At 35.6% G+C, this 13,713-nt stretch overlaps 1 protein-coding gene across 1 annotated transcript in view; it reads left to right on the top strand.

Annotated features, from left to right (window-relative positions):
• Positions 1 to 13,713, top strand: part of LOC127428867 (transmembrane protein 132C-like) — a 272,344-nt gene that overhangs the window by 69,422 nt on the left and 189,209 nt on the right. Inside the window, exon 4 of the mRNA XM_051677515.1 lies at positions 3,240 to 4,152. Coding sequence (XP_051533475.1) covers positions 3,254 to 4,152 — 899 coding nt within the window. The 5' untranslated portion in view covers positions 3,240 to 3,253. The remainder of the gene's footprint in view (positions 1 to 3,239; positions 4,153 to 13,713) is intronic.

The raw sequence follows: 13,713 nt of genomic DNA, 5'->3' as shown, positions 1-13,713 counted from the left end.
ATTTTCTACTAAAAATAAATATCTTTATGTTATCTGTCCAGGCCTTATTGGCAACCAGCCTACTTGACTATTTGTGGAGCAGTTTGCACATCAGTGTTTTTCTGTTTGGGAATTTGGCTTTGAAAGGCTGAATTGTACACTAGACACATTATTTTAACCCCTGTAAATATTCTTTGCTTACCTGCTAATTAAATGTTGAATACAGCTTAGAACAAACATACAGTTATTGCAGAGAAAATAGAAGCACTCTGATCACTGATCCAGCACTGAGATGAAACAATATTGCACATTCTCTCTTTTATCACACAGTTGTGAATGGATTTAGATGTAATTTTAGTTACAGTATCTCTGCTTAGAGCTCTGAGGTTTTAATTTCTCTCCATGAAATCAATTTGTACATGCGTAATTTGTGTGTGCATGTGTGTGTGGGTCTGGTACACTGAGGTAGGTTTGAGACACATTGCTGTGAAGTGATTAGATATGTCACTACAAGCTTGTGCTCTCACTTGTAATTGGGTCTGAGGATAAGGAGGGCATCTGCGTTCAGGCGCTGACTGCAGATGAAATGAGTCGCTGTCTCTCTCTCTTTCTCTGCCTCTCTCTCTGTTTCTCTCTTGTTAGCTCTCTTTTCTCTGCTTTAAAGACCCTAAAACAAAGATACAGAGACTGTTTCTGCTCTATGGAGCTTTATTTCTTTCTCCGTTTCTTTCTTGATTGCGTCCTTCCTTCATTTCTACATTTTCTTTCCTTTGTCTTTCCTTCCTTCCTACCTGCCTTTTGTTTTTCCTTCCTTTCTTCATGCCTTCCTTTCTAGCTTTCGTTTTTCCTTCCTTCCTTCCTTCCTAACCTTTTTATTCTTTCTTTCTTTCTTTCTTTCTTTCTTTCTTTCTTTCTACCTTGTGTCTTTCCTTCCTTCCCTGCCATTTGTTTTTCATACCTTTTTTCAATCCTTCCTTTCTAGCTTTTGTTTTTCCTTCCTTCCTAACTTCCTACTTTCCTTTCTTCCTTCTTTCCTTCCTTCTTGCCTACCTTTTGTCTTTCCTTACTTCCTACCTTTTCTTTTCTTTTTTCATTTCCTTTCTACCTACCTATTGTATATCCTTTCTTCCCACCATTTGTCTTTCCTTCCTTCCTACCTGCTGTTTGCTTTTCCTTCCTTTCTTAAATCCTTCCTTTCTAGCTTTTTTCCTTCCTTCCTTCCTTCCTTCCTTCCTTCCTTCCTTTCTTTCTTTCTTCTTTAATCACATAGTGGCTTCAGAAATGTATTAAATGTAATTTGTTTGCTGCATAGTGATGCGGTAATCCATCATTTTATTTTATTAAATTATTTTACAGCTTAATGTTTGAGTTCAGTAAGTGTAAGCAAATTAGATTGTTTTAAATTAGTTTCACTCACATTTTCATAACACATGGTTGTCCACATTCCCTAATTCCCTAATTTTGTTTGACAGACAGTGAAAGTATTTCTGGTTTACTGCTATTTTCCTGTGAATCATAAGTCCATCTGAATTTTTTTGTTCTTTATTTATTTTATTTCTTCTTGTTTTACTGCTGTGTCTTTATCTTTCCTACCCTTTTTCTCTTCTCTTGTTATTGCTGCATAAATAAAATAAAAAAGTCACAGGTCTTAAAATAAAAAATAAATTTTATAAAATAAAAATTTTATCCCACTTTCCTTTACTGATATTTAGCATTACTATTCTCAATTTCTGGCTCCTCTAAAACAAAAATTCTAAGGCAGTATTGAATGTATTCTACATTTACAGAATGCTTTGCGACAAGCTTACTAAAAACCAAGATTGTGCATGGAGAAATATTGACTAATTTTACTTATACTTCATTCAATACTTATAAAGTATTGCTGGTTTACTGCCATTTTCCTGTGAATCATAAATCCATCTGAATTTTGTTGTTCTTTATTGATTTTATTTATTCTTATTTTACTGTTGTGTCTTTATCTTTCCTACCCTTTATCTCTTTTCTTGTTATTACTGCATAAATAAAATAAAAAAAGTCACAGGCCTTAAAATAAATTTTTATCCCACTTTCCTTTACTGATACTAAAATATAGCATTACTATTCTCAATTTCTGGCTCCTCTAAAACAAAAATGATAAACTGATCGCATTACTTTTGCTTAATTAACGTCAATATTCATAAAAAAAATATTTTATTTGATATGGGTGATTACAATAAAAGAGTAATAAAAAAAGTTCACACAATACAAATGCATTAGAAAATATTCCCTCTTTTGTTGGTAAAACTAATTTATATAAACTTGACTCAGTCAATCAAAGACCCTCAAGCAAACCATGAAATACTTTTTGTCCAGCACAATGGTATATAACCATCATCCCACTGTGCTGTAGTGTCTGGCTTGAGCACCAATAGCATTTGTCTGCCACCAGCTGTCACAAATCTCCAGCATCTCTTTCTCCCAGACTAGTGCTGTGACGCAAAATCAATGAACCCTCTTGGGTCCTTCCATCACTCCAAACATCTGCAGTGAACTGCTGGCTGAAGGCATTCAATAAAGTGTTCTAGTGGCTTGAGATGTGATTATAGAATTGGGCAGTGTTATACAGAGACAAATGACTCTCACCTGAGAGCAGGAATCTGCAACATGGGGTCCATGGCACTACTGTAGGGGGTCCGCCAAGTATTGTTTTAACTAGTTTTTGTGGAAAAAATAAAATTTGTGTTAAAAAACAACAATATTAATCTAAAGTTGTAATTTGCTCACCCTTATTTTGTTCCAAACCTGTATGACATGTTAGAACACAAAAGGAGATGTTTGGCAGAATGTTACTTTCAGTCACTTTGATTGTATTGGAAAAAGATGTAATGAAAATGAAGGGCGGGCAAGGCTAGCATTCTGCTTAACATCTCCTTTTGTGTTTCAAGTAATCTGTATAAAAATAATGATTAGTTTGATGGCTTTGCAATGTAAGCATCATAACATACTATGTAAATACATTAAGATGGTACTATAAACATGCTATTTTAGGCCATTCTTAAAATGCAACTCTCAATTGTATACAATATAAGACTTGGCATCCCTGCTCCTTCCCTCTATCAACCAAGGGGTCTTTGGTCTGCAAAAGGTTGATGAGCCCTGATTTATAGCATGCTGCAATGTTCCAAGTAGTTGGTTTGGGTTTAGAGGTCTTTCTACTGGTATACTGAACAAATGATAGAAGAATGAATTATGTTTTTCCTGTCTTCTCCATTATTTTGCAGTCATCGACAGCCGGATGGTCCTGGAAGGATTGCAAAGATTTGGCACAATTCCCACATATCTTCCGGTCCGATACCAGGTGGTGGACGCAGAATCAGCCTTCTTCCTCAAGGAGGCCAACCAGGACATTATGAGGAACTCCAGCCTACAGGCTCGCACAGAACTGTTCTTTATCCAAAAGGCCAGAAAGACACCTTCAGTCAATGCCAGTTATGGACCTCTATCTGTTGACCAGCCAGTGCCCATGGATCTTCTGGGCCCAGGACTCTTCAACAACAATCCTACATCTACATCCTCCTCATCATCCTCTTCTTCTCCACTCTTTACTTTCAACTGGAAAGTACAAACTTTCATTATCAGCGAGCGAATTCACCCCAGTTGGCCAAAAGTACAGGTTCTATTCTATGTAGTTGGTCGGGACTGGGATGACTACAGTGCTGTGGACAGGTTGCCCTGTGTCAAGATGTTTGCTTTTCATGAAACCCAAGAAGTACGAGGCAGCTGTCGTCTAAAAGGAGAACTTGGGTTGTGTGTGGCTGAACTGGAGCCACTACCTAGTTGGTTCAGTCCTCCTAGCGTCATACCAGGTCGACAGAGAGCACCAGAACAGGTCGAGGGCACCCCTGTGGAGCTGTATTATATGGTACAATCTACCGACACTGGGGAATGCAGCTCAGAGGACTTGCGCAAGACTAATTCAATCCGCAATGGGCAACTGGGCCCGGCTGGGTACTTCTCGGGGCCCACACCCATGCGCAGGATCGGCAGTGTGCGGCTATTCCAGCCCCTCACGGAGTTGCGTCTGGACAGTAACTTTGTGGTGATGGTTCCCTCAAGACCCATCAGGCAGAGGGAGACAGTGTCAGCCTTTCTAGCTGTTTCCACCCTTTCCTCTGTAGAGATATTCACTCTAAGGTAAGTGCCCACCCCTGTAGTCACTGTAAATTTATGTCGTCTTGTTTAAAGCAAGGACACCACATAATTGTCTATATTATAAAACCTTGTGACTGCCTACCTTAACAGCATTTTAAGGTATCAGTGTTGCAGTCCAGACGTAAAAGATGTTCCAAACACTGGGAACAACATTTTATCTTACAACTAAATTCTAAGGCAGTATTGAATGTATTATTCATTTACAGAATGCTTTGCGACAAGCTTACTAAAAACCAAGATTGTGCATGGAGAAATATTGACTAATTTTACTTATATTTCATTCAATATTTATATTTGTTCTAACATTGACAATCCATACTGAGCATTGATATAGTTCTTTCAAATTAAAATTGACTATTTTACCCAATGTTTGCATGTGATATACTTTTATGCTTCTTTTTATATTGTGAGGTTAGCTTAGCAACATGCTAATATCAGTTAAGTTTGAGTTGAGTCAAGGAGCAGTATTTGTGTGGCATACAGAGTTGTTGCCTATGTAGATTTTTCCAAATCAGCCACTTTTGAGGGCGCGATATGACCAAAATTCTATGTCACAGTATGAATAATTTTATATCACAATAACGGTATACAGCATATCACAATATATTTTTTCCCTGTAAAATTTACAAAAACTAACCATGTGTTTGGGTTGATATATTAAGCAAAAAATTATATAGTGATATTCTTAAAATTTTAACAGTATATATGACGATATTGCCTACACATTTTAATGGAAGGTGATTCAAAAACTTCTGAAAAAACAATTAGAATTTATTTTAGATTTTTGATGGTATGCCCAATGCAATGAAAAAGCTTATCAATAAATAAATAATTATCAAAAATAATATTTGATCTGTTTTATCTACTCTGCATCGTTTTACAAAAAACTTGACTTCTCGCTAGTTGAATATAAGCGTTTGCTTTGATTATGAAGCAAACCCCTCCATCATGTATTTATTTTGGATTTAGCCATCCATTGCATACTGGAAACCTTTTTAGCCACTACTGTATATAGCCTACTAGATATAAATATGCTGTTAACAAAGGTGTAATTTAATAATTCCTGAGGTAATTTACTCAGAGCGATCGCTTCCCTCTTTGTGTTGCTGAAGTACAGATGCTGTAGGAAAGCTTGACGGTGTCATCAACAGTAACTGACAGCAGCGGGGCTAACACCACGGCGAACACAGCATTTTATTAACAAGCTCTTTCTTATTTTCTCTCTGAATGAAAAGGAACTAAAACCTGAGGTTCTCTCTTTCTCCTAGCATGCGCTGTGTGTACGTGTGTCAGAAAGAGTGCTTTCATCCAAGAACATGAGAAAACGGCACCTTTTTATGTCAAAATGAATTCCTCATCCTGCGTTTAACTTGTTTCGGAGTTGTCTCTCTCACTATCAGTCTTAAATGCAGTCAGGTGGAGCATCGTGCACAGATATTTACATAATGTGATATAGATGGTATAGAAAAATCTCTACCGTAGGACACTCTATAGCGTCACCACTATATACCGCCGCCCAGCCCTAGTCTATAGTATATAAAGATGAGTATTATTAAAAAAAAAAAGTGGATCCACCTGGTAGGAGAAAAGATGGAAAAGTTAACTCTGTGACATTAATTAAATGACTCCTAAATGGCCCATTTGCAGTTCAGTGCATTACCCTTCCAAAATTATTACTAATTATCTCTCAATTAGAAGAATTAACTCTTAATAAGTAGAATGCTGCTGAATACTAATTAATTCTTCAATGAAGAGCTTTGTAAACTACACAATATGATCTATAAAATTAATTTTCCTCACAACCGAGTGTGAAAACGAATTGATTCATTGAGTGGTGAGCCTTAATTAGAACTAGCGGATTTGATGAAGCGACTAAAGACATTCTGTGCAAGTGAGTAAATGACCATGAGAGAAATTAATGTTCTGTTTGTGTTCTCTCATGCCTGATATCTAAATCATACTGAATGCAAACACCCTTGTGCTTTGAGTTATACTCTGACAGGCTTGGCAAATGTCAACCGTGGTTAGCATTAGTTTAAAACTCTTGTTTGTTTAAGAAACTTCAATATGAACCTAATTCATTTGCTAAGAGGGGATGTTTACTCGAGGAAGTAAACTGAATAAAGCTAATTTCCTTATTATGTAAAAAAAAAAAAAAAACCCCAAACAAACAGCTTAATCTGATTGGCTGGTCTTAGCTTGTCTTTCAGCCTGGTCTGTTTACTAGTTTTTTAGGTGTTTTATGCACTTTTCAGCAGGTCAGCATGAGAGACCCAGCTTTTTTCAGCAACGAAGATAATTTCCTTTGATGCAGATAAAAATAAAGAACCTCTTGGGAGATGCATCGTTATTTGAAATGTTCTCCAAGGTGATCTTATATGTAATCATCAGTGTTTCTAATATATTTATCAGTCCAGTTTTAATTAAGGCAGAAAGAAAAGTTAACTCCTCAATAGCAAGTAAAATTGTGATGTTTTGGGTGTTGTGGTGCTGTGGTGCTGTGGGACAAACTTCAGTGATGTTGCCTCCTCTGTAGTTCTTTCTGCCCTCAGACTGGTGATAAGATCATATGAAAGGGTTTGCTTTCTTTTTTCCCTTCCCTCTACTTGATGGCTAAATGTCTTTGTGATGGTTCCAAGTGCCCTCAACCCCTGAAGATAGGCACAGCTGTGTTCTTGGCTCGGGCTGTGCTACGAGTTCCATCTGAACTGTTTTTTTTTTTTTAAATAGTGACCAGCTGAGGGCTGCTGATATGGGTGTTTCTCTAGGGTCCCTGGCTGTTGATGTGTTATGTATGTGTGTAGGTTCTGCTGGTTTAGTTGTGGGGGTGATGGCATAGGGTTCAAATTGGTGACATCACTGGTGCTGTTGCAGCCAGATCTTCTTATCTGATCATCTGCCTAGAAATAAAAACACTCATAGCTTTTCCCTGCTCAACACAATCAGCGTATAACAGATTTGCTCCTGAGAATCAGATCTGACCACCAGACTTCATGCAGCACACATACAAAGTAGTACAAAGGATATGTACAGCACATAATAAATTAACTGTTGGAGATATTGCTTTCGTGGTGTTGGAAGCACACACAAAAAGGCTTACATGCATGGATAAACTGCTAGAAATTCAAGCGTATATTTCTTTGCAATGTGCCAATTTCTATTAATAATCGACAAATAAGTGAGGCAGAGGCTGTTTACACTAACTGTAAAGGAAGGTAGATGTGCTATTTACACTAACATACACTGCCATTTTCAACCAACAAAAAACAGGATTCAACTTAGTTTGTGAGTAAACTTTATTTTAGAGCATTTAGAGTGTTATAAATTATTTGCATGTAATGGGGAATTACTTTAAATGTGTTTGTTGCCTTGAAGTAAGACTGTGTAAAAGTGGAATTTATTTAGCTCACCTATGCAGTGATGTAACTCATGTTGCCACTATAGAGAATATTGCAGTGGTCATACAAAATGTTTTTTCTTTTTTTTTTTTTTTTTTATCAGATTTTTGTTGCGTCATCCATTATTAAACCATCTACTTCTTTTATTTTAGCTCATTTCAGTAACATTAAGTAAAAAGCTTGCTACGAGACATTTCTGTTTGTGTTTTATAGCAGATAGTAAAATTATAGTTAATATTTAGTGTAATAAAATTGTTTAACTGCATTGTTCATTGCTATTTTTAACAGTTTTAGTATTCTGATATCCACAATATATGACATTCAAATGTATTGTAATTTTTTATATATATTTAAATTAATACAAACTTTTATTCATTTCATTCCATTGTCGCACAATGTTGCTTCCAAGCAACATATTGTACCTAAAATGATAATATGAAATTATTATTTTTATAAATGTGCTTTTAATTTTAGTTACAAGGTCCATATAGGTCCATATATATACAGTGAGAAGAAAAAATATGTGAACCCATTGGAATTAGCTGGTTTTCTACTTTAATTGGTCATCAAGTTTGATCTCATCTTCATCAAAGTCATAAATATAGACAAACACAATGTGCTTATGCTAACAACACAAAAAAAATTATAACTTTCTGTCTTTATCGAACACATCCCATTAAAAATTCACAGTGCTGTGGAAAAAATAAGTAAACCTTTGGATTTAATAACCAGTCGATTGTCCTTTGGCAGCAATAACCTCAATCAATTGTTTCCAGTAGCTGCGGATTAGACCTGCACAACATTCAGAAGGAATTTTGAACCATTCATCCTTACAGAACTGCTTCAACCATATTCTTAGGATGTCTGGTGTGAATGTCACTTTTGAGGTCACTCCACAGCATCTTTATTGGTTTAAGGTCTAGGCTCTGACTGGGCCACTCCAAAAGGTGGATTAAATTTTTTTGAAGCCATTCTGTAGTGGATTTTCTTCAATGTTTAGGGTCATTGTCCTGCTGCATTACCCAACTTCTACTGAGCTTCAGCTGGCACACAGCCACCCTGACATTATCCTGTAGGATATCTTGATAACTTGGTAATACATTTTTCCCTCGATGATGGCAAGCGGTCCAGGCCATGAAGCAGCAAAGCAGCCCCAAATCATGATGCTCTCTCCACTGTACTTCAGGTGATGTTTTTATGTTGGTATGCGGTGCCCTTTTTACACCATATGTAGAGCTGCGTGTTCTTCCCAAACAATTCAACCTTAGTTTCGTCAGTCCACAAAATATTTTCCCAGTAGCGTTGTGGAGTATCAAGGTGGTCTTTGGCAAACTTCAGGCGAGCAGCAATGTTTGTTTTTTTGGAAAGCAGCGTCTTCCTTCGTAGTGTCCTGCCATGGACACCATGCCTTTTTAATGTTTTCCGTATAGTATTGAGTGCTTTTTATAAGTAAAAGTACCTCTAACCCACACCTCCAATTTCATTTAATTAATTGGATGCCATGTTTGCCAACTCCTATTGTAACTTGGATGAAGATCAAACCAGATTTTAAGACAAATTTATACATAAATGCAGATAATTCCAAAGGGTTCACATACTTTTTCTTGCCACTGTATATGCATGTATATATAAACTATTTTTCGTAAAATATTTCATTAACACTTTATTTTACAGTGTCCTTGTTATACATATTACATGTAATAACTATAGTAATAACAGTAAATGATGCATAATTACAAGTAACTAACCCAAATCCAAATCCTAACCCTAACCATAAACCTATAGTAAGTAAATGTTGTTAATTAATATTACTCAGTACTTACGTGTGTAATTACACTGTAACAAGGACACTGTAAAATAAAGTGTAACCAATATTTCTTATTTTCGCACTGTATAAACCTGCCAGTGCCATTTACACCTGCTGCAAAAAAGTCATAAATAAATAAATAAATAAAATGGGATGTTCATTATTCTTCAGAAACTGGAAATTGCAAGAGAATGGCAGTCTTCATTAATCATGCACCAATATTTAATCATATATTTATTAAAAATATTTCGATTTTATATCATAAAAGCAGCTTATGAAGATATGACCAAAATTCTATATAGTGGTATGTGTTACATTATACATCATAATATAGTTTCTTCCCCACATAAAACCAACAACAAGGGGTTTATATATTAAATAACCATGTAATAGGCGCGAAAGAAGCAAAAATGTATATAGCGATATTCTTGAAATTATTAATTGGTAACAATATATATGACGATATACAGGTAGCCTACACATTTTGATGGAAAGTGATTCAAAAACGTATGAGAAAATAATTAACATTTCATTTTGATTTAAAACAATGTCCAAAGTAGCTTAATGGTATGTCCATTGCAATGAAAAATCTTTATCAATAAATAAATAATTATTAAAAATAATATTTGATTTGTTTTATCTACTCTGCATCATAAAAAAAAACAAAAAAAAAACAGAGCCTCTCACAAGTTGAATACAAATATTTGCTTTGATTATGAGGCAAACCCCTCCATCATGTATTTGTTTTGGATTTAGCCTTCCATTGGATACTGGAAAGCTTTTTGGCAACTACTGTTTATAGCCTACTAGATATAAATGCGCTGTTGTAATGCCTGAGGTAATTTACTCTGTGCGATCACTTCTCTCTTTGTGTAGATGCAGATGCCGTAGGAAAGCCTGACGGCATCAACAACAGTAATTAACGGCAGTGAGGCTTGTAGCGAAGGGTCAGTTTCACACCATGGAGAACACAGTGTTTTATAAACCAGCTATTCATAATTTTCACCAACCAATGTCTTTAATCATTCCACTCCAAGAGGGCTCCCGACTGTAAGTTCATAATGTGTATTAATGAAGAACACTCTCTTGAATTTATGATTCTAATTCTCAGGCCAGTGCTATCATTTTTGAGCATGCAGTTCCTTGTTTTTTGCCTCATTAGCGGTTTGGAGAGTGGTAGCAGGTTGAGATGGGATTTGCACCTGATTCAGAATGCAAATGAAAACACACTTCCCTCATGAACAAATTAACAAGCTCTCAAAAGATAAATAGCCCCTGCTGTATTGTAATTTTGACTAAACAATCTTACACGTTTCTGCATGTCCCAGTGGAATATATGCTAACACATGCAAATGAATAATTGCTCCTAGTAGACATTTCTCTCTCTTTTTTTGCTGTTACAGAGAGATTTTTGCCTCAGGTAGAAATGACCAAAGGTTAATTGGCTCTGTCACTTGACAGATTCATAAACATGTAACTTCCTGTCTTGAATTTTGACAGTGTGTCAAATAAATCAGAAGACTCAGAATATAATTCTTAATATAATCCATCTTCCTCAACCCCTCTCACTCTTGTAGATTGTCCAATGCCTTTATTTTCAGTGTACTCTCAGAGCAAGGACTACGAATTGTCTTATGTCACCAATGTATTGAAGTTTGCAAGAGCCACACAATGATTAGTTGCCATCACAGTTTACAGGGCAATTCTTCCCAATTTCCCCTCTGCACCTCCGGGGTCGCTGGCACGTGTTTACTTTGAAGGCACAGACTCTCTTCATCTGGCAATTAATAAGTAATTAGTGATTTACGCACAGGGGGAATTTATTCGCTCTCAAGCTCTAGTTTGTTTTGCTTGCCACAAAGGCTACCTCCACAAAGCAATCAGCGGTGGCCCACAGCGAATAATCCTCCTGCGCACATTTCTTGGTAATGATTTTTAATACATCCCCGCACATTAATTTCTCAACCTGCTTTCAGCATGGTGGCCGTCATTATTTGACTGAGGGAAGCGGATGATTTTTTTTCCGTAATTATTATACACTTCACCTCATTGCTCATGTTTTGTACAGACGCAGGGGGTGCTGCTTGGGAGGAACTGGTGCATTCGCCTCCCTCAGATGGGCTTGTGGTGTGGTAGTTTGTTAGACTAATCACTGATCAGTATAAAACTGAATGTTATGGATGGTCAGTGCTGAGCTCAGACGGTTCTCACTGTTTACTCCCTGCAGTTCACAGCAGGCTGCCTGTGTTGAGAAAAGTCTTTTGTTTTTTAAGTTTATGAATCAGACTTATGGCATTTTCCCCAAAGGGAGAAATTGTTGTCCATCATACTAATATAAATAAAGTGTGCTGTTCCAAACTAAAATTCATAAATGCTTTCAACATAACAAAGAACAAAGAAGACAAGCCTACAATATTGTTTGTCACACAAAACTAACATCACTCTCAAGCATGGGAGTCACTTTGTGGTGGGGACAGTGGCACAATCATTTATGTCGTCCAAATCAAGTGCTCAAATGAACTCTCATATATATATATATATATATATATATATATATATATATATATATATATATATATATATAGATTTGAACTTCATCCTTGCATCTGCCACTGTTAGGAGCCGTTTACATCGAACGCGCTTTTGCGTCTGTCTCTGCTGTTTTTCAATTGTTTTTATGTAAACATGCACTAAATGGACATCTTTGATCGTTCGCCACGTTGCATTGTTTTTTTTTCAGCATCTCACGCAGGATGTCACTATTTTTAAACACCACGTCAAGTTGAAAAGAACTTTTAAAACTGTTTTAAAACTTTTAAAACCGAATCTAAGAACACCTGTGTTCTGTTCATCCTGCTTTTTTAGCAATGATCAATAAACATATCACTCACACAAACACTAAACACCATCAGGGTAACACATGTGAAATTTAAATTATGCAATAAACATTAACTAAACTACATCAAATATAACACAGAATGCCCCAATGTACATAACTGATATAAGAAATAAGAAGAAACATAACTATTCCCATAAAATATAATGAAATTAACTGGGTCACGCAGGGAATTCTGGGAATGCCTGATTATTGTTTTTACCGTAATTTTAACAACAATTTACAGTAAAAAGTACATGTACTCTCTTGTTAAACATAATATATTTTTTTTCTATTAATTATACAGAAAATCATACTTTTTACATAGACATTTTTTTATTTTTTATTTATTTATTTATTTATTTTTTTACAAACTTTAATTTTAAAACTACATATATTGTCTTTTTAAATATATTTAAAAATGTTACCATATATTTTAAGGTAACTACCCATTAACCAGTTTTTTTACTGTAGCATTTTTACAGTCTTTTACCGTTAAAGTTACAAAATTGTTTTACTGTGTAGAAAGGCTATGGTAAATCAGATAACCACTCCGTACAATTGTAGTGAGCAGAATAGCATCTCAGAATGCACAACTAGGGATGCACCAATACCAATTTTTCTTCCGATCCTATTCCGATATCAGAAATCTCAGTATCGGCCGATCCCGATCCGACACCAGTGTTTTTTTGCCTAATCAGTTTAGAATATCTATACATTATTGTGTGGAACTAATTGGGTGTACTCTTTAATATGTAAAGAAACACAAACCTCAAACAAATATCATTATTTCAATATAAATGTATAGCTTATTAAGAAAAACTTTATTGTTAACTAGTATACTGGATAATGTAGCAGCAAAATTAACAGTAATTCCAGTATAGGTCATCAGTAGAAAAGAAGCCTTTTTTTTTTTTTTGCAAAACATTTTCAACTTGTATCTGGACTTTAAAGGATTCAGATCTCTTTTTTGTTCAATTTAGTTGTAAGATATCAGCTCACTTTTCATTCACACAGTTATTTTTTGGAACCCATTCAACTTAAATATAATTATAATTTGTAAACAAATGATAATAATAATATATTATAATGGTAATATATAGTAATATATCTCAATCGTGCACTTTTGTCACAGATCCACCAGTCTCTCTCTCTCTCTTTCTTCCTCACTGCCATCAGCACTCACTCTCCCCTGAGTTCTGATTACACGCACTTGCATATCATTAGTGGCTAATCAAGGACTGCATATATACCCCGCTGTTCTCATCGATAGTACCTCTGAGACTCCAGACCTTTCTACTATGTCAAACATACAGTTGCAATCAAAATTATTCAACCCCCCTGACCAGCAATACATTCTGGTGATGTGAATTAAAACACATCAACTAAAACCTCAGTAAACAGTCAAAGTAAGTTTTAATACACATTTGAGTGATTTTGAACAAAGAGTTCAGTTTACCCAA

This window comes from Myxocyprinus asiaticus, chromosome 38 (assembly GCF_019703515.2).
Source record: "Myxocyprinus asiaticus isolate MX2 ecotype Aquarium Trade chromosome 38, UBuf_Myxa_2, whole genome shotgun sequence".
NCBI lineage: Eukaryota > Metazoa > Chordata > Actinopteri > Cypriniformes > Catostomidae > Myxocyprinus > Myxocyprinus asiaticus.
The sequence above is the reverse complement of the archived record's forward strand: the minus strand, read 5'-3'. Positions and strand labels throughout refer to the sequence as shown.